The sequence below is a fragment of the Heterodontus francisci genome, chromosome 1, assembly GCF_036365525.1.
Source record: "Heterodontus francisci isolate sHetFra1 chromosome 1, sHetFra1.hap1, whole genome shotgun sequence".
Lineage (NCBI taxonomy): Eukaryota > Metazoa > Chordata > Chondrichthyes > Heterodontiformes > Heterodontidae > Heterodontus > Heterodontus francisci.
In genome coordinates this window covers 98,678,019-98,700,390 of record NC_090371.1, presented here as the reverse complement: position 1 = coordinate 98,700,390, position 22,372 = coordinate 98,678,019, and the positions used below count along the sequence as shown (strand labels likewise).

Sequence of the window (22,372 nt, the reverse complement as noted above, 5' to 3'; positions counted from 1 at the left end):
CGGGTCAGTGACCCTTCTTCGGAACCGAAGAAGGGTCACTGACCCGAAACGTTAACTCTGCTTCTCTTTCCACAGATGCTGCCAGACCTGCTGAGTGATTCCAGCATTTCTTGTTTTCCTTTAAAGACACGTTTGATTCTCATTCTTTATAGGATTCCACAAAGAGTGTGCGATTTGCCCCGTCAGATTATTGCACAGGCGTTGAAGGTAAAAACCTATCCCACCATTTTGCATATTAGCTTAATTCATTCATATGACATTCCTTTGTGTACTATTTTAATGGAGGTGTTAATTGATTTACTTTAAGTGGGTTAATGCTTCCATTAAAATAACACACATAAGATAGTCATATGATTGCTTTAAACATTCAAACAACAGGAGTATAAATGGTAGCCTTTAAGTTCCTGCCTAAGCGCAGTTGATTACAAACCCCCATCTGTCCTAGCCACAAGCTGGAAACCATGTCCCAAATCTTGGGGGCAGTATTATTTGTATGGCCAAGATAGGCACCTTTGAAGAACCTGCCCCAAGTCACCAGAAAAGGAGGAGGAACAATGAGAGTCTAAAGAAAATTCTCCTCTTCAGATTGTCTGCTCCCAGGCTTTCTTTGGGAATGGCCATTGGAATTAATTACCTTTCTCTAGTAACAGTTTGGGGTCTCTTAAGAGCCACAGCAGGACTCACACCAGCTCTCAGTACATCTGCCCACAGCCCCCACTTCCTGGAATTTAAAAAACAGTGCAAATGGGGAAAAATCTAGGCATAACTGGGCTACACTCCACATTCCTACTCACTGGGAAGAAATAAAGCTTTGCTCATTCTCCAGCCCCAGGAATTTCAGGGCCTATAAGCCACAGAGTTAAGAGAGTAATGTCAGAGCATCTTACTGTGGTGCATAGATAATCTGTTAAATGGAAAATATTTTAGCATCTATTTCTTTTCCTTGCAGTAAAAATACTATACGCTGCCTTAATCATTACATGCGATAAATCTTTATAGGTTTGCACTGCTCTTATTTGAGAACTACAAACAAAGTTTCATCAAAGAGCAGTAGCATGGGTAATTTTCATGTCTTGTGAAAATGAATGTGTTTGTCATATCATAAAGAACTTCCATTCACATAGCAACTTTCACAATGTCTGAAAATATTTCACAGCCAATTAATTTCTTTTGAAGTGCAGTCACTGTTGTAAAGTAGGGAAACTTGTAATATCGTGGATAATGTTTTTCTTTTAGTTCTAACCTCATTGCTGAACATCTACTGCACATGAAACCTGCTGGCAGTGTAACATTTTAATACTGTATATGCATTTTATTAATGAAAATGATTTTAAACGACTTTACAGACAAGCTAACAACACTTCTAACTAACATCAGCCGAGCACTCCACTCTATGCATTTTATTGCCTTTCAATACCACTATGCCAACCCTAGTCCAGCTCATAGTATTGGGGCCTCAGAACATTAAAGACTGCCATCACTGTCTAATCTCGCTGTATTTCTAATCCCTTTATTTGTACTCCTTGCCAGAGTGGGAACAGAGTCATGACTTCTATCATTCTGGATCATCACCTGAGCCCATCTATAATAAACTATGATGATGAAAATGGGAAGACCAGTGTGCATATAGCAGCAGCAGCTGGATACAGCGATATCATCTATGATCTGGCAAGAATTCCAGAATGCAACCTGCAACCACTTGATGTGGACGACAGGTACTACGTCATGTCTACTCCAAGCTGATGCAGGGCTGGATTTTATGGGTGGAGTTGGCGGTGGGTGGGGGGTGGACCCATAGAATCGTGATGGGTGGCGGGGGACAGAGGGCTCGTTGCGCGCCGTCACCAAGCGATTTTGCCGGGGGTGGGATAGGCCAACGATGGTGTTCCGGCCCAGAGGCTAATTGAGGACCTTAAGTGGCCTATTAACGGGCCACTTAAGGGCCTCTTCCCGTGGGCTTGCGGGGGGTGGGGGGGGGGTCCCTCCTCCGTGGGCCATCTGTGGCGCAAGGAGGACCTAAAACCTCCACCTCCATGAAGCCCCTCCCCCTGGACTTCACGCCCACTTGCCAGGGCCTCCCAGACTGGCTCCGGCGACGCTGCCTCACCTACCTGAGGACCGAGGTAACAGCGCTGGGCCTGGGTCCAAGGCCTCTGCACTATCGGCAGTGGCCACCGCTCCCGGTGGCACTGACAATACTGCTGAGCTGCCGGCCCTGTGATTGGCCAGCACTTTTGGAGGCAGGATCCCTGTCTTTAAAGGGACAGAGATCCCGGCTCTAGAAGACCCACTGCCTTCACACGATCCCAGCTGCAATATCTTCCATTCCTGTTATGTATTTAATTTGGGCAAAATAATTAGTAAATTTTGCCAGTACAACTCTTAGTTAATATACACTTAGTGACAGACAAGCTCCATCTATCCTGGAGTTCTTTCCAGTATACCAGTATTGTCCCAACTGTCACCACCCACTGGCTATCTAGTCTCTTCAAGTAACCTGTGATATAAAATGTTCGATAAATAACAATATGCATTGAATACATATAAAGCTCCTTCAAAGTGGAGGTGAAAACAAGGATATCATCGAATCAGAATGGTTACAGTACGTGCTTGATGGGCTGAATGGAGGCTATTTGGCCTGTCGTATCTGTACTGGTTCTCTGTGAGAGCAACTCAACTAGTTCTACTCACCTGCCTTTTCCCCATCGCGCTGCAATTTTTTTCTTTTCAGATTATTATCCAATTCCTTTTTGAAAGTCATGATTGAATCTGCCTCCACTACACTCTCAGGCAGTGCATTCCAGATCCTAACCACTCGCTGCGTAAAAAAATGATTTTTCTCCTGTCGCCTTTGGTTATTTTGTCAATCACTTTAAGTCAGTGTCCTTTGGCTCTCGACCCTTCCACCAATGGGAACAGCTGCCCTATTTTGAACCAGGTCTCCGTAAACATCATGACATCATATTCTCGCGTGGCTACCTGCACCTGGAGCTCACCAACCTTATTTATCACAATGTCCAGACTCCTCATCATTTTGAACACCTGTACCAAATCTCTGGTCAACCTTCTCTTCTCCGAGGAGAACAATCCCAGCTTTGCTGATCTATCCACATAACTAAAGTTGCTCGTCCCCAGAACCATTCTTGTAAATCTTTTATGCACCCTCTCTAATACCTTCACATCCTTCCTAAGGTGTAGTGCCCAGAATTGGTCACAATACTCCAGTTGAGGCTGAACCAGTGTTTAATAAAGGTTCAACATAACCTACCTGCTTTTGTATTCTATGCCTCAAGTTATAAAGCCCAGGATCCCATATGCCTTATTAACTGCTTTCTCAACCTGCCCTGCCACCTTCAACAATTTGTGCACATTTTTCCCCAGGGCTGTCTGCTCCTGCATCCCCTTTGTATCTTTTATATTGCCTCTCCTCAATCTTCCTGCCAAAATGTATCATTTCACACTTCTCTGCATTAAATTTCACATGTGCCCATCCATCCCATCAACTTGTCTATGTCCTCTTGAAGTCTATCACTATTCACTTCACAGTTTATAATACTTCCAAGTTTTGTGTCATCTGCAAATTTTGAAATTGTTCCCTGTACACCCAAGTCTAGTTTGTCAATATAGCTCAAGAAAAACAGTGGTCCAGCTCCTGGGGATCTCCACTCTATACCATCCTCCAGTCTGAAAAACAACCGTTCACCACTACTCTGTTTCCTGTCATTGAGCCCAACTTCGTATCCATGCTGCCACTGTCCCTTTTATTCCATGGGCTTCAACTTTGCTGACAAGCCTGTTATGTGGCACTGTATCAAACGCCTTTTGGAAGTCCATGTACACCACATTAACTGCATTACCCTCATCAACCCTCTGATACCTCATCAAAAAACTCAATCAAATTAGTTAAACATTATTTGCCCTTAACAAATCCATACTGGCTTTCCTTAATTAATCAACATTTGTCCAAGTGACTGTTAATTTTGTGCCAGATTATCATTTCTAAAAGCTTTCCCATCACCGAGGTTAAACTGACTGATCTGTAATTGCTGGGTTTATCCTTACACCCTTTTATGAACAAGGGTGTAACATTGGCAATTCTCCAGTCCTCTGGCACCTCCCCTGTATCTAAGGAGGATTGGAAGATTATGGCCAATGCCACCGCAATTTCCACCCTTACTTCCCTCAGTATCCTTGGATGCATCTGGTCTGGTCCTAGTGACTTATCAACTTTAATTACAGCCAGCGTTTCTAATGCCACCTCGATCATTTTTTAGCCTATCCAGTGTCTCAACGACCTCCTTTTCACTACGACTTTGGCAGTATCTTCTTCCTTTGTAAAGACAGATGCAAAGTACTCATTTAGTACCTCAGCCATGCCCTCTCCCTCCATGCGTAAATTCCCTCTTTGGACCTGATTGGCTCGACTCCTTTTATCATCCTTTTACTATTTATGTGCCTATAGAAGACTTTTGGATTCGATTTTATGTTGGCTGCCAGTCTCTTCTCATAATTTCTCTTTGCTGCTCTTATTTCTTTTTTCACTTCCCCTCCTAACTTTCTATATTCAGCCTAGTTCTCACTTGTATTTCCACTTGACTTCTATCACACACACCCTTTTTCTGCTTTATTTTACTTTCTATCTCTTTTATCATACAGGGAGCTCTGGCTTTGTTTGTCCTACCATTCCCCATCGTGGGAATGTACCTTGACTGTACCCAAACTGTCTCCTCTTTAAAGGCAGCCCATTGTTCAGTTACAGTTTTGCCTACAAACTTTGATTCCAAATTAACTGGGCCAGATCCGTTCTCACCCACTGATATTGGCCCACCCCAATTAATTATTTTTACTCTGGATTGCTACATTTTCTTTTCCATAGGTAACCTAAACCTTTGATACTGTGATCACTGTCCCCTAAATGTTCCCCTACTGACACTTCAGCCATTTGTCCCACCTTATTTCCCAGAACCAGATCCAGGAATGTCTCCTTCCACTTTGGACCAGAAACAGAATGATGTAGAAATTTCTCCTGAACACAGTTCAGAAACTGTTCCCCCTTTCTGTCCTTTATGTTATTACTACCCCAGCCTATATTAGGATAATAAAAAAAAACTCCATTTTAACTACTCCAGAGTTTTTGCACCTCTCTGTAATTTCCTCTGTAAATTTGTTCCTCCATATCTTTCCCACTAGTTGGTCGCCTATAGAATACACACAGTAGTGTAATGATACCTCTAATTTTTCTTAGCTCTAACCAAATGGATTTTGTCCTTGACCCCTCGAACACATCCTCTTTCTCCAGCACAGTAATATTATCCTTAATCAATACTGCCACCCCTCCTCCTTTCTTTCCTTCCCTATCTTTCCTGAAGAGCTTGTATCCAGGAATATTTAGTACCCAGTCCTGCCCTATTTGAGCTAGGTCTCGGTTATCACCACCACATCATGCTCCCACATGGCTACCTGCATGTGCAGCTCACCAACCTTATTTACCACACTCAGTGTCCACATACATGTACAGTAAACCCAATTTAGGCCTTATTGCATTTCCTGTTATTCTTACCTTACTATTTCTTACTCTAGTACTACCTGTTCCTCTCAGTTCCTTCTGCACCTTGTTTCTCCTCAGGCTTTGAGGTAGACAGTGATGCTTTTAACTAATGAACTTAAACAAATTGAATGGAACTGCAAGGACAGTTGACACCGATTTGCCAAAAAAAATCCACTTATATGTTTCCTTATTTCTATTTAAATAAAACACAAAACCTTATGGATAATAATTTTTTTCTTTGTTAAGGTTTCTCTCAAGCAGAATATGTTAAATGGGGATGTCTAGTCATTGCTGTAGTCAATGTCATTGTTTCGCAGTCAGTAGTTTGGTCACTGAAGCATAGGTCCTGATTTTAACTTCCCCCAGCTGGTGGAAACTGGGCAGAGGGTTAGTTAAAATGAGGGCAACAACTTATCCCCTTTGACTCCATTGCCTTCCTGAAAGGTCTGAATATTAACCTGCTGTTTTCAGCAGGCAAGCGTGACATCAGCAAGAAGGCAGAGGGATCCTGATTAGATATATAAACTGGGGCCGGATGATGTTATTAGGCTCCCAGTATGCTCTTTTAGTTACAGGCCTAAGCAAGAAAGCAGTGACAGCTTCCCTCAATTGCCAAACCTGCCTGGAGACAGCAGAGCACATTGGGAGAGAGGAGTTTAAAAAAGTGTGCAAGAACCACTGGCAGAGACACAGCAGCAGAGTACATCTCCAATAGCAGAGCAGCAATTGGAAAGAAAAATTGAGGTGTGACATCATAGGGAAGCAGGTAGGTGACTGGCCGGGCGAAATTTTGGAGCTACAAACAGTGCGAGAGAGGAGAGAGAGAACAGCGAGGCACAGGGAGCTAGTCGGTGAGTATCTGGTGGGTATTTTCTTACTTTATTTTCTTTTTTCTGCTGATTTTTATTTTATCTAACATTTAAGTCTAACTACTAAGTAGAAGCTAAAATACCAGTAGTCGGTAGTTGATCACTCGTTTGTTCGTTCTATTTATAACCATTTTATTGTGTTTATTTCACTTCCAATTTTAGTTCAGTAAATAAATAATTTGAGGCATGGCAGGGCTGCACACACCCGACAAATGCACATCCTGTGCCAGGTGGGGACTCCAGGACCTTATTCATGTCCTGGACAGAAAGTGCCACCAAATGCAAAAACTCGAGCACCGAATCTTGGAACTCAAGGAGCAGCTGGTGTCACTGAAGTGCATTTGTGAGGATGAGAGATACATAGATAGCACGTTTCAGGAGGTGGTCACCCCGGAGCTTAAGAGAGCACAGGTAGAGAGGGACTGGGTGGCTGCAAGACAGACAAGAAGGACAAGCAGGTACTGCAGGAGCCCCCAGAGGGCATCCTACTTTCTAACTGGTATTCAGTTCTGAGTACCAATAGGAGAGGGGGTTCCTCTGGAGAGTGCAGCGGGAGTCATGACCAGAGCACCATGGGTGGCTCAGCTGTGCAGGGACGGAGGAGAAAAGACAGGAGAGCAATAGTGGTAGGGGATTCTACAGCTGGGGAACAGATATGCGATTCTGTGGTGGCTGACGTGATTCCAGGATGGTATGTTGCCTCCCTGGTGCAAGGGTCATGGATATGACCGAGTGGCTACAGAACATTCTGGAGGGCGAAGGCGCACAGCCAGACCAACAATATAGGTAGAAAAAGGGATGAAGTCCTGCAGGCTGAGTTTAGGGAGTTAGGGAAGAGATTAGCAAGCAGGTCATCAAAGGTAGTACTCTCCAGATTACTCCCAAGGCCATGTGCTAGCGAGTATAGAAATAGGAGAATACACCAGATGAATGCGCAGGGCTGGAGAGATGGTACAGGAGGGAGGGCTTCAGATTTCTGGGGCATTGGGACTGGTTCTGGGGAAGGTGGGACCTGTACAAGCCAGACAGTCTACACCTAAACAGGATTGGGACGAATATTCTTGCAGGAAGATTTGCTAGTGCTTTTGGGGATGGTTTAAACTAGATTGGCAGGGGTTTGGGAACCTGAAGGCAGTTTCAGATAGGATAAATTCAGAGCAGGGAACGGGAGGCAGGAAATTAGCGAGTGACTCTGAAAGACAGAAGAAGCAAAGGTTAAAAAGTGTACAGCACAGGAATTTGGCAGTATTAAAAAGGTATTTCTATAAAAGCAAGGAGTATTGCAAATAAAGCTGCTGTGCTGAGAGACACATGGCAGCATGATACCATTGCTATAACGGAAACTTGGCTTAAAGAGGGGGAAAAATGGCAGCTCAACATCCCTGGATATAGAGTTTTCAGGCAGGATAGAGAGGGGGATAAAAAAGGAGGGAGTGCAGCATTATTGGTTAAAGAATCAATTACAGCTGTGAGGAGGGATGATATACTAAATGAATCATCAAGTGAGGCCATATGGGTTGAGCTCAGAAATAAAAAAGGGGCAGCCATACTACTAGGAGTGTACTATAGACACCCAAATGGTGAGAGGGAGATAGAAGAACAAATATGTAGGCAAATTTCTGAGTGCAAGAACAATTGGGCAATAATAGTTGGGGATTTCAACTACCCCAATATCAACTGGGATATAAAAAGTGTGAAGGGCACAGAGGGCAAAAAATACTTGAACTGCATTCAACAGAAGTTTTTTAGCCAGCACATAACAAGCCCAACGAGAGGGGATGCAATTCTAGATTTAGTCTTCGGAAATGAAGCTGGGAAAGTGGATGAAGTAGCAGTGGGTGACCATTTTGGAGATAGTAACCATCGTACAGTTAGATTTAGGATTATTATAGAAAAGGACAAAAAGAGAACAGGAGTAAAAGTTCTAAATTGGGAGAAGGCAAATTTTACGAAGCTGAGAGGCGATCTGGCGAAAGTGGGCTTGTAGGAAAAGCATGGCAAACCAGTGGGAGGCATTCAAAAGCGAGATTCTACAGGCAGTGTAGACATGTCCCCACAAAGAAAAAAGGGTGGTACGGCTAAATCTAGAGCCCCCTGGTTATCTAGAAGATTACGGGGTAAGTTAAAGCAGAAAAAGAAAGCTTATGACAGTCACAAAAAACTTAATACTTTAGAAAGCCACGAGGAGTATAGAAAGTGCAGGGGTGAAGTATGTCAGGCAAATCCTCCACCTGCTAAGATTGAGGCACACAGGATTTCACCACATGAACATTAAAACTTAAAATTGGAAGCCCCTGACCGGAAAGACATTTCCATGATAACCAACAGTGCTGGAACAAGGGACAAAGGGCCACGCCCTGACTCATTCAACCAACAATGAAGTTTTGATTACAAAACTTTGAAGGTGAGGGGAGCTAGCATTCCAGAAACTGCTAAGGTACAATCCACAAACCTCGCAGAAGAGACTGTTCTATATAAGGAGCTAGTCACATGACTAAACTGCTGGGCGACCTGGGAGTTTTTTTGAATTTGAACTACAACAAAGGAATTGGAAGAGAGAAAAAGCCGTGCGCTCATGAAGTAAAGATCTCTCCTGGAACTGAAGCAAGAAGACCTCTCTCCTGCCTGCTTCCATCTCCTTCACACGGAACTCAATCTTGTAAAAACACGTGCAACTCAAAGAGAGCAAGGTATCCTACATAAACAAGGTTTTTAAAAGACTACTGGGCCCCAACAAAAAGCAAGACTACTTACAAAAGGACTGCAGTGAGCTCGAAGCAATGTAACAAGATATTGCCTCAAACAGTTCCACCTTATCTTTTCTTCTCTTTTCTGTCCCTATTTGCATGTGTGTATCGTGTGTCCATGCTAGTGTGGGCACGTGAGCCATATTAGAGTTTAATTTTTAAGGTTTAATAAAATTTCATCTTTCTTCTTTAAACCTGAGAAAGTCTGCGTAAATTGGTTTCTTTATCTTATAATTAAAAAACTGGGAACAAGGATTCACAAAGGGAAAGCTCAAAACATAGTGTGTTTAAAATTAAAACCTGTTACAATAAGACCAGGTGAAGATAGTAACAGACCCTAAGACACCTTTCGAACCTGGTCATAGCAAGTAAAAAAGGAAATTAGGAAAGCAAAGAGAGGACATGAAAAAATATTGACAGGTAAAATCAAGGAAACCCAAAGCTGTTTCATCAGTACATTAAGAGCAAGAGGATAACTAAGGAAAGGGTAGGACCTATCAGAGATGTACAAGGGAACTTATGCGTGGATGCAGAAGATGTGGGCAGGATTCTTAATGAGTTTTTTGTCTCTGTCTTCACAAAGGAGAGGGATGATGCAGACATTGTAGTTAAAGTGGAGTGTGAAATATTAGATACAATAAGCATAATGAGAGAGGACGTACTAGAGGATCTGACATCCTTGAAAATGGATAAATCACCAGGGCCAGATGATTTTATCCAGGCTGTTAAAGGAATCCAGGGAGGAAAGAGCGGATGCTCTGAGGATCTTTCTGAAATCCTCACTAGATACAGGTGAGGTACCAGAGGATTGGAGGTCTGCGAAAATTATACCATTGTTTCAAAAGGGTGCGAGGGATAGGCCTAATAATTATAGGCCGGTCAGTCTGACCTGAGTGGTGGCAGGTTATTAGGATCAATTCTGCGAGATAGGATAAACTGTCACTTAGAAAGGCATAGATTAATCAGGCATAGTCAGCATGGTTTTGTAAAGGGAAAGTCATGTCTTCCTCTTGCTCTTAATTGAATTTTTTGAGGCAGTAACAAGAAGGATTGATGAGGGTAGTGCAGTGGATGTGGTCTACATGGATTTTAGTAAGGCATTTGACATGGTCCCACATGGCAGACTGGTCAGAAACCTAAAGCCCATGGGATACGGGGGAATCTGGCGAGTTGGATCCAAAGTGGCAGAAAACAAAGGGTAGTGGTCGATAGATGTTTTTGTGAATGGAAAGTGGTTCCCAATGGCGTTCCACAGGGCTCAGTGTTGGGTCCCTTGCTGTTTGTGGTATATATTAATGATTTGGACTTAAATGTGGGAGGCATGATTGGGAAATTTGCTGATGACACAAAAATTGGCCATGTAGTTGATAATGAAGAGGATATTTGTAGACTCCAGAAAGATATCAATGGTTTGATTGAGTGGGCGGAAAAGTGGCAAATGGAATTCAATCTGGAGAAGTGTGAGGTAATGCATTTGGGGAGGAAAAACAAAGAAAGGGAATACACAATAAACAAGAGGATATTAATAAGGGTAGAAAAAGTGAGAGACCTTGGAGTGCATATCCACAGGTCCCTGAAAGTGGCAGGACAGGTAGATAAAGTGGTGAAGAAGGTATATGGATTGCTTTCCTTTATAGGCCGAGGTATAGAATACAAAAACAGGGATGTAATACTGGAACTGTATTAAATGCTAGTTAGACCATGGCTGGAGTATAGTGTGCAGTTCTGGTCATCACATTACAGGAAGGACATAATTGCTCTGGAGAGAGTACAGAGGAGATTTACAAGAATGTTGCCAGGGCTGGGAAATTGCAGCTATGAGGAACGATTGGATAGGCTAGGGTTGTTTTCCTTAGAACTGAGGAGGCTGAGGGGAGACTTAATTGAGGTGTACAAAATTAAGAGGGGCCTGGATAGAGTAGACAGGAAGGACCTGGTTTCCGTAGCGGCGAGGTCAATTACCAGGGGGCACAGATTTAAGGTGCTTGGTAGAAGGATTAGATGGGACATGAGGAATATCTTTTTCACGCAGAGGGTGCTGGGTGTCTAGAATTTGCTGCCTGGATTGGTGGTGAAGACAGAAACCCTCAACTCATTTAAAAGGTACCTGGACTTTCAAATGAAGTGCTGTAACCTGCAAGGCTACGGACCAGATGCTGGAAGGTGGGATTAGATGGGGTGGCGAGTTTTTTTGGCCAGTGCAGACATGGTGGGCTGAATGGCCTTTTTCTGTGCCAGTAGGGGAAACGGGTCCTTCCTGTCTACTCTATCTAGGCCCCTCATAATTTTTTAAGTCTCAATTAAGTCACCCCTCAGCCTCCTCTGTTCTAAGGAAAACAACCCTAGCCTATCCAATCTTTCCTCATAGCTGCAATGTCCCAGCCCTGGCAACATTCTTGTAAATCTCCTCTGTACTCTCTCCAGAGCAATTATGTCCTTCTAGTAAATGCGGTGACCAGAACTGTACGCAATACTCCAGCTGTGGCTTAACCAGCATTTTATACAGTTCCAGCATTACATCCCTGCCTTTGTATTCTATACCTTGACCAATAAAGGAAAGCATTCCGTATGCCTTCTTCACTCTATCAAACCATTGATATCTTTCTGGAGTCTACAAATATCCTCTTCACTATCAACTACATGGCCAATTCTTGTGTCATCAGCAAATTTCCCAATCATGCCTCCCACATTTAAGTCCAAATCATTAATATATACCACAAACAGCAAGGAACCCAACACTGAGCCCTGTGGAACGCCACTGGAAACCGTTTTTCATTCGCAAACACATCCGTCCACTACTACCCTTTGTTTCCTGTCACTGAGCCAATTTTGGATCCAACTTGCCACATTCCCCTGTATTCCATGGGCCTTCATTTTTCTGACCAGTCTGCCATGCGGGACCTTGTCAAATACTTTACTAAAATCCACGTAGACCACATCCACTGCACTACCCTCATGAATCCTTCTTGTTACTTCCTCAAAAAACTCAATCAATAAGACATGATCTTCCTTTAACAAATCCATGCTGACTATCCCTGATTAATCCGTGCCTTTCTAAGCGGCAGTTTATCCTGTCTCTCAGAATTGATTCTAATAATTTACCCACCACCGAGGTCAGTCTGACCAGCCTATAATTGGTTGGTCTATACCTCACACACATTTTAAACAATCGTACAATATTCACAGACCTCCAATCCTCTGTCACTTCACCTGTATCCAGTGAGGATTTGGAGATGATCCTCATCGCATCCACTATTTCCTCCCTGGCTTTCTTTCACAACCTTGGGTGCAATCCATCCACCCTTGGCGATTTATCCACTTTCAAGGATGTCAGACCCTCTAGTACTTCCTCTCTCATTAAGCTAATCGTATCTAATATTTCACACTCCTCCTCTTAAACTACAATGTCTGCATCATCCCTCTCCTTTGTGAAGACAGAGACAAAAAACTCATTCAGAACCCTGTCCACATCTATCCATGCAAAAGTTCCCTTGCACATCTCTGACAGGCCCTACCCATTTCATAGTTATCCTCTTGCTCTTAATGTACTGATGAAACATCTTTGGGTTTTCCTTGATTTTACCAGCCAATAAGTTTTCGTGTCCTCTCTTTGCTTTTCTAATTTCCTTTTTTACTTCACCCCTGCACTTTCTATACTCCTTGAGGCTTTCTAAAGTATTAAGTTTTTTGTGACCATTGTAAGCTTTCTTCTTCTGCTTTAACTTACCTTGCATGCTTCTAGATAACCAGGAGGCTCTAGATTTGGCAGTACCACCCTTTATCTTTGCGGGATATGCCTACACTGTGCCAGTAGAATCTCGCTTTTGAATGCCTCCCACTGGTTTGCTACTGATTTTCCTTCAAGTAGCTGTAACCAGTCCACTTTCGCCAGATCACCTCTCAGTTTCGTAAAATTTGCCTTCCCCCAATTTAGAACTTTTACTCCTGTTTTATCTTTGTCCTTTTCTATGATTATGCTAAAACTAACTGTATTATGGTCACTATCTCCAAAATGGTCACTGCTGCTACGTCATCCACTTTCCCAGCTTCATTACCAAAGACTAAATCTAGAATTGCACCCCCTCTTGTTAGGCTTGTTGCGTGCTGGCTAAAAATGTTCTCTTGAATGCAGTTCAAGAATTTTTTGCCCTCTGTGCCCTTCACACTCTTTGTATCCCAGTTGATATTAGGGTAGTTGAAATCCCCACCTATTATTGCCCTATATTTATTGCACAAAGAAACTCTGGGCTTGCCTCATCTCCCCTCCAAATCACCTCCCCTCAACACCCCTTCAGACCATTCCCTCTTGCCATTTACCTAACTACTGTGGACCGATCCTGAGCGTCCTTGACTGCTCCCTTCTTACTGCGATCTTCATTCCTGCCACCAGGTGGTGCATTCGGTCAGGTTCAGTCAGAACTCCAATAAAATTATGGTCATGGCCATTAAGATTGGCCAGGCCTCCACATCCCTGGACTCACCACTCACTTCGAGGCTTGTGTGCAACGTATCAACATACCTGCCCCTCTTTAAAATCTGGACCATGTTGTCAGCCTTGGCCCAGTGGTAGCTTTCTCTTCTCTGAATCAGAAGGTTATGTGTTTTAAGACCCACTTCAAGACTTAGGGCAGGATTTGCCCACACGCTTTGGGACCCCATACTTGTCTGCAGTGGGATTGGCTCTGCTATTTTCCTGTAGGCGGCCTCCCAATTGGCCGCTTCCAGGCTTGCTGCCCAATTAAGGATGGCAGGCAAGATCAAGATGCTGTCAGCCCAATTAGAGGGTTGAAGGCTCTAGAGCCTCAGCAGCCCCACAAGGAGAGATGGGCACTGCTGAGGCAGGTCAAGGATCAAGAGGGCACTTGGTAAGTTTTAAATTAAAGACCAGAGGGGCCAAACAGGCAGGCCCCTCCCGATGACCCATCGGGGTCATGGGGGAGGCGTTCCCTGCCCACATCTCCCTCTTTGGACCATCGAACCTTCGGCAAAATGCTGAGAAATTGACTCAATTAATTAAATTAGCTGCCTGTCTCCGCTCGGCGGGTAGCAATTCCATATTCAGTCTCACGGCTGGGAAACTTTCCTGCCGGTGGGACTGTGTCAGGGAGCCGTTCCGATCCAACTCCCCGCTATTTTCCCAGCATCCACCCCCACCTCCAAGCCCACTACCCCAAGGCTGGGAAAATCCTACCCTTGAACACTAATCTAGGTTAACACATTGGCCTGACCTAGGCGGCGGGAACAGAGGTGGGGGAGGGCAGTAAAATAGCAGAGAGCTGTGCTTGGACAGATCCCCAATGCAGTCCTGCCACTGGAGAAGTTTCCCAGTGGCAGACAGGAGCTGGCTGGGGTGCAGATCAGCTGCTCGCTCCATGGAGGCAGGCAGTTGATTTGCATAATTAAGTCCCCATTTGTGGCCATTAACAATCCCGCCGTGAGGAGGCCTTCAACTTCATAGAAGCAGCCTCTCTGCAGCAACCCAAGAGCCCATTGGAGCCAGAGGCTCCATGGCCCAGAGAGTGGGCCTCAGGCAGAATAGGCAACCCCTACGGCCTCAATGATCGCCCTGGAGGGGTTTCCCCCCATATCGGCGGGGACCTTTGCCCTCGGCCATCTGGAATTTTAAATAACATTACCTCGCCAAGGTCCCCTAGCTGCCTCAGCAACGCCCACCTCTCCTGGTGGGGCTGCCGAGGCTTCAGAGTTGCCCGGTCTCTGGTTGGGCCAGCCGCAGCAGAAGCCCGCCTGCTCCTCCTTAATTGCACGGTGGGCCTGGAGGCAGCTAATTAGGAGGCCACCTCTGGTAAAATCATTGATCTGGTCCAAATCCAACAACTGTGGGCTCAGGACCCCCATCTGGTCCCACAGTAAAATTCAACCCTTCAGTACTGAAGGGTACTGCACATTGAACATGCCATCTTTTGGATTCCGAGTCCTACATATCTGCCCTGAACCTTTAAAGAAATCTAAACATTTAGTATTCCATACATTTTGCATTGCCATGTAAGCCAACTGAACAGCTGTCTGCCAGCTTTAAGTACAGACATCATGAGTCTCCAACAATTTGCTGCCAAGTGATTCAAAGTTCCAATTTCTCCTCATAACTAACAACAAGTTTATACTTTACACTGAAAGCTTTATTTTTCGCCTTAATTCTTACAAAGAATGTTCCCATTTAGCTTTGCCATTGTATCTCGAACTGAAGTATCTGATCACAACAAGTCATTACTGCACAATGTGCTAAATACCAGTAAATATTTAGTAGTCATGTTCAAATGTAAGAAATTGTTGCCTTTTTCAAAGTGTTTCATCATGTTTCCCTAGGACGCCACTTCATTGGGCAGCTGCTGCAGGGAAAGCAGATTGTGTACAATCTTTGATGCAGCTGGGGGTGGACAGCAGTCCAAGGGACATCAATGAAAACACTCCTCTGACATATGCAATGTACTGTGGGCACACAGCATGTATCAAGCTGTTCTCACAGGAAAATAGGTAGGTTACACATAAACGAATCAATTATTTGTGCGGAAAGAATGTTGGATAAATACAACACTGATGTGCCGGGTATAGTACAACTATGTTCAAATGGGTGTTTTTGTACTTTTTTTTGCTCATCAAGCTGAGGAATTTGAATGCTGGATAATTGAATAAGTTTATAAAATACTTTTATCAGTGCATAATGTTGGCAAGTTTATCACTCTATCCTAGCAAGTGGAATTAACCCATTTCCCACTTAAGTCAGTTAGTGTATAGCAAATTAGTGCAGATCTATGGATGGCTTTGTTGTGTGAATTTTTATCTGCTAGGAACTGGATTGAGTCCGCCCAAATGTATTCAGATCCCTTACAGCTGGAAAGGAGCAGATTCTCATCCCATCACTTTGGGAAGAATTGAAAGCAAGGTCTGACAGTATCTACTCACTGTGCAACTTAGTCCCTGGGTTTCACATTTCAAAAGGCACCACAAACCATTGTGATATGACACAAAATGAAAAATAAAAAGGGTGCTATGAGGTAAATATCAACTGTGAGAACAAAACTGATGCTAACACAAATGGTGAATATATCGGCCCAGCTATAATCTTGATCACATTATAGAGATACCAAGAAAATTAATAAATCAAATATCTTACAAAAGTAATACCATAAACTGAAAATTGAAATTTGTGTTGAAGTTACAGCAGAATAAGGATGGTACCAATAATTGAAATCAAAAAGGAAATTGATCCAGTAACAATTTCACTTAGCTGTTAGCAACCTTTACTGAAAGATTATCATTTCTCCCCAGCCCTTCCAAACATATTGTTTCCTTTCCTCCTCCCCCTTCCAGATCACAGTGACTTATGCTGGGTAGAATCTTACAGGCATTTGCAGCTTTATAGAACCTCATCCAAGTGGCATTCTAAATGACCCAAAGTTGCCATAGTAATAATGATGAGACTGTCAGCACTCGCCACTATTAATGGGTAAAACAGACGGCTCATGTGCAGTTAAATAAAGAAATCTGGAAGTTGATGTCAGTGGTATCCTGCTCCTCCACAGCTGCACTTTTGCAGTCTTCACTGATGGAATCACCACAGATATCACTATTAAGGCGTGAATTTAAATAATTACCATGAAAAACTTAAGCCTTGTTCAATCAGGAGTAACTGAGTTTTCAACAGCATCATAAGTCATAATTACTGCTGAGCAAACTCTCCAGCCCTGAAAAAAAAATTTTGCAACTGTAGAATCTCATCCTTTCAGAAGGAAATTAATTGTTGCAGATTTTTTTGAAATCATAGCTTAGAAAGAGGCTATCTGGTCAATTTTGCCTGTGCCGGTGAAAAAAAGTTATCCAGCCTAATCCCAGTTTCTAGCTCTTGGTCCGTTGCCTTGTAGGTTGCAGCATCTCAAGTGCATATCCAATTACTTTTTTCAATGTGAAGAAGGTTTCTCCCTCTACCACCTTTCAGGCAGTGAGTTCTAAAGCCCCATCACCCTTTGGGTAAAAAAAAAATCACCTCAACTCCCCGCTAATCCTTCTACCAATTAATTTAAATCTATGTCCCCTGGTTATTGACTGCTTTGCTAAGGGAAATAGGTCCTTCCTTTCCATGCTGTCTAGGCTCCTCATAATTTTTATACACTTCAATTAAATTTCACTTCAACCTCCTCTGTTCCAAAGAAAACAACTCCAACTCAATCTTTCCTCATAGCTAAAATTCTCCATTCCTGGTAACATTCTCATAAATCTTCCCTATACCCTCCCGAGTGTGATCACATCCTTCCTGTAATAGAGTGACCAGAATTGTACACAATACTCTAGCTGTGGTCTAACTAGTCTTTTATACATTTCTAGCATAACCTCCCTGGTCTTATATTCTATGCCTTGGTTAATAAAGGAAAGTACATCTATGCGTTCTTAACCATCTTATCTACTTTTCCTGCTATCTTCAGGGAACTGCGCACATGCATCCGAAGTCCCTCTGTTCCTCTATACTTCTCAGTATCCGACCATTTATTGTGTATTCCCTTGTCTTGTTTGCCCTCCCAAAATACATTACCTCACACTTCTTCAGATTGAATTAAATTTACTACTTTTCTGCCCACCTGACCTGCCCACTGATATCTTACTGCAGTCCACAGCTTTCTTCCTCTCTTTCAACCACACAGCCAATTTTTGTACAGGCTGCAAACACCTTAAAAATGCACCCTACATGAAAGTCTAAATCATTGATATATACCATAAAAAGGGATCTAGTACTGAAACAGTCTTCCAGTCACAAAAACACCCATCAACGATTACCCTTTACTTCCTGCCACTGAGCAAATTCTGAATCCAACTTGCCATTTTCTCTTGGATCCCATGGGCATTTACTTTTGTGATCAGTCTTCCATGTGTGACTTTGTCAAAAGCCTTGCTGAAATCCATATAGACTACATCAAATGCGCTACCCACATGGACCCTCCTCGTTATTTCTTCAGAAAATTCAATCCAGATCGTCAGGCATGACTTTCACTTAACAAATCCATGCTGACTGTCCTTGATTAATCCATGCCTTTCTAAATGACAGTTAATACTGTCCTTCGACAGTTGTCAAATAACTTGCCCACCACCAAGGTTAGGCTAACTAGCCTGTAATTAGTCGATCTATCCCTTTCTCCCTTTTTAAACTATGATACAATGTTAGCAGTCCTCTAGCACTATACCTGTAACCAGACAAAATTGTAAAATAAAGGTCAGAGCCTCTGCTATTTCCTCCCTTGCTTCTTTTAATAGCCTGGGATACATTTTATTCAGGCCTGGAGCTTTATCTATTTTCAAAGGTGTCAAACCCTTTCCACTTTCACTAGGTATATGCCAGTCAATATTTCACACTCCTCCTCCATAATTACAACATCTGCATCGTCCTCATCTTTTGCGTAGATGCAAAATATTCATTAAGAAGCATGCCCACATCTTGCGTCTCCACACACAGGTTCCCTTTTTGGTTTCTAATAGGCCTTGCTCTTTCCTTAGTTATCCTCTTGTTCTTTATGTATTTATAAAATATTGTTGGGTTTTCCTTGATTTGTCTTAGCAATATTTTTTTCATGACCTCGCTTTGCTTTCCTAATTTCCTTTTTAATTTCACCCCTGCACTTTCCATACTCTTGCAGGCTTTCTGCAGTATTGAGCTCTTAGTATCTGACATAAGCTTCCCTTTTTTTGCCTTACCCTACCCTGCTCCTTGGCATCAAGGGGGCTCTAGATTTGGGAGTTCCTCTCTTTTTTGCTTTGTGTGAATATATCTGCTCTGAACACTTGCTATCTATAACTGATTTATTTTAAAATAGCTGTTTACAGTCCACTTTTGCCAAATCACATCTCAGCTTAGTAAAACTGGCCTTTCACCAATTTAAAACTTTTACTTTTGGTCTCATATCTTGGAGTCATACCTAGCACAAAGGTAGATTGTTGTGGATGTTGGAGGCCAAATATCTAAGCACAAGGACATCGCTACAGGAGTTCCTCAGGGCAGTGTCCTAGGCCCAAACAGCTTCAGCTGCTTCATCAATGACCTTCCCGCTGTCGTAAGGTCAGAAGTGGGAATGTTCACTAATGATTGCACAATGTTCTGAACCATTCGTGACTCCTCAGGGAGTCAGGCAGCCCGTGTCCAGATGCAACAAGACTTGGACAACATTTAAGCATGGGCTGATAAGTGGCAAGTAACATTCATGCCACACAAGTTCCAGACAATGGCCATCTCCAACAAGAGAGAATCTAACCATCTCCCCTCAACATTCAAAGGCATCACCATCGCTGAATCCTCCACCATCAACACCCTGGGGGTTGCCATTGACCAGGGGGTTACCATTGACTGAACTGGACCAGCCACATAAATACTGTGGCTACAAGAGCAGATCCTTCTTCTTTGGCCTCCTTGTCTCGAGAGACAATGGGTAAGTGCCTAGAGGTGGTCAGTGGTTTGTGGAGCAGCGCCTGGAGTGGCTATAAAGGCCAATTCTAGAATGACAGACTCTTCCACAGGACTGCAGATAACATTAGTTGTCGGGGCTGTTACACAGTTGGATCTATCCTTGCACTTCTGTCTTTTTTCCTGCCAACTGCTAAGTCGCTTCGACTCGCCACACTTTAGCCCTGCCTTTATGGCTGTCCGCCGGCTCTGGCGATCACTGGCAACTGACTCCCACGACTTGTGATCAATGTCACAGGACTTCATGTCGTATTTGCAGACGTCTTTAAAGCAGAGACATGGATGGCTGGTGGGACTGATACCAGTGACGAGCTCGCTGCACAATGCATCCTTGGGGATCCTGCCATCTTCCACGTGGCTCACATGGCCAAGCCATCTCAAGCGCTGCTGGCTCAGTAGGGTGTATATGCTGGGGATGTTGGCCACCTTGAGGACTTCTGCATTGGAGATACGGTCCTGCCACCTGATGCCAAGGATTCTCCGGAGGCAGTGAAGATGGAATGAGTTGAGACGTCGCTCTTGGCTGACATATGTTGTCCAGGCCTCGCTGCCGTAGAGCAAGGTACTGAGGAAACAGGCTTGAAACACTCGGACTTTTGTGTTCCGTGTCAGTGCGCCATTTGCCCACAGCCTCTTGGCCAGTCTGGATATAGCAGCGGGCGCCTTTCCCATGCGCTTGTTGACTTCTGCATCGAGAGACAGGTTACTGGTGATAGTTGAGCCGAGATAGGTGAACTCTTGAACCACTTCCAGAGCGTGGTTGCCGATACTGATGGATGGAGCATTTCTGACATCCTGTCCCAAGATGTTCGTTTTCTTGAGGCTGATGGTTAGGCCAAATTCGTTGCAGGCAGCCGCAATCCTGTCGATGAGTCTCTGCAGACACTCTTCTGTGTGGGATGTTAATGCAGCATCGTCAGCAAAGAGGAGTTCCCTGATGAGGACTTTCCGTCCTTTGGTCTTCGCTCTAAGTCGGGCAAGGTTGAACAACCTGCCATCTGATCTTGTGTGGAGGAAATTTCCTTCTTCTGAACACTTGAATGCATGTGAGAGCAGCAGTGAGAAGATGATCCCAAACAGTGTAGGTGCGAGAACACAGCCCTGTTTCACACCACTCCGGATAGGAAAGGGGTCTGATGAGGCACCGCTATGCTCAATTGTGCCTTTCATATTGTCATTGAATGAGGTGATGATACTTTGTAGCTTTGGTGGACATCTGATCTTTGCTAGTTGTCTGAAGAGACCACGTCTGCCGATGAGCTCAAAGGCTTTGGTGAGATCTATGAAAACAACGTAGAGGGGCATCCCTTGTTTGCAGCATTTCTCCTGTAGCTGGCGAAGGGAGAACAGCATGTCAATGGTGGATCTCTCTGCTCGAAACCTGCAATGTGCCTCAGGGTAGACAAGCTCAGCCAGCTTCTGGCGTCCGTTTAAAACTACTCAAGTGAAGACTTTCCCCACTATGCTGAGCAGGGAGATTCCACGGTAGTTGTTGCAGTCACTGCAGTCACCCTTGTTCTTTTAGAGGGTGATGATATTGGCATTGTACATGTCCTGTGGTACTGCTCCCTCATCCCAGCACAGGCAAAGCAGTTCATGGAGTACTGAGTATAGCAGGCTTGGCACTCTTGATTATTTCAGGGGTAATGTCGACCTTTCCAGGGGCTTTTCCACTGGCTAGAGAATCAATGGCATCACTGAGTTCCTATTTTGTTGGCTGTTAGTCCAGCTCATCCATGACTGGCAGAGACTGGGCTGCATTGAGGGTGGTCTCAGTGACAACATTTTCCCTGGAGTACAGTTCTAGGTAGAGCTCCACCCAGCAGTCCATTTGCTTGCGTTGGACTGTGTCCCCTGATATTGTCATTGAATGAGGTGATGATACTTTGTAGCTTTGGTGTCCCCTGATTTAGACTTGAGTGGGGCGATCTTCTTGATGGTTGGCCCAAAAGCTCTCTTAATGCCATCATACATTCCTCTGATGTTTCTGGTGTCAGAGGCCAGCTGAATACGACAGCATAGGTGTTGCCAGTAGTCATTTGCACAGCACCTGGCTGTTCTTTGTGCAGCGCTTCTGACTACTTTAAGTGCTACGGATGTTAACTCGCTGGGGGCTTTCTTGTAGTTCAACAGTGCTGTGCGCTTAGCGGCTATGACAGGTTCCAGCTCTTCAAAGTGAGATTGAAACCAGTCTGCATTCTGCTTCTCACGTTTGCCAAAGGTGGTCATTGCTGAGTCATAGATGGCGTCTCTATTGTGGGCCCACTTTGTCTCTGCATCCCCTCCAGGAGTGTTTTGAAGGGCTTTTTCAAGTGAATTTAGAAACTTATGTAACAGCTGTGGATAAGAAATTCTGTTAGTGTTGATGCGTGGGCGGCCCTTCTACTTGGAGTGATGTAGCTTCATTGGTTTGAGTCTAACTTTACTGCACACCAGGGAGTGGTCGGTGTCGCAGTCCGCACTGTGGAAGCTGCGGGTGATTTGGACACTGTTTATACAGGCTCACCTTGTGACAAAAGAACAAAGAACGACTCAGTAGGAGGCATCCAGCAGTATGTAGCCACATTCGATGATGTCCAGCTGGTGCCAATGACATGATCTTGGGTGTCTCCATGAAACCTGGTGACAGGGTTTAGTGTGAAAGAACAAGTTGGTGATGCAGAGGTTGTGATAGGTACACAACTCCAGTAGTCTCTGTCCATTCTCATTCATCCTTCAAATACCATAGCGCCCAAGGCAGGAGGGC

At 44.0% G+C, this 22,372-nt stretch overlaps 1 protein-coding gene and 1 pseudogene across 1 annotated transcript in view; one reads left to right on the top strand and one right to left on the bottom strand.

Annotated features, from left to right (window-relative positions):
- Nucleotides 1–22,372, bottom strand: part of LOC137371220 (putative nuclease HARBI1 pseudogene) — a 314,069-nt pseudogene that overhangs the window by 171,194 nt on the left and 120,503 nt on the right.
- The window catches only part of ankrd55 (ankyrin repeat domain 55), a 127,138-nt gene that overhangs the window by 83,454 nt on the left and 21,312 nt on the right, over nt 1–22,372 (top strand). The window contains exons 7-8 of the mRNA XM_068033402.1: nt 1,531–1,715; nt 15,489–15,656. Of these exons, the coding sequence (XP_067889503.1) occupies nt 1,531–1,715; nt 15,489–15,656 (353 nt within the window). The remainder of the gene's footprint in view (nt 1–1,530; nt 1,716–15,488; nt 15,657–22,372) is intronic.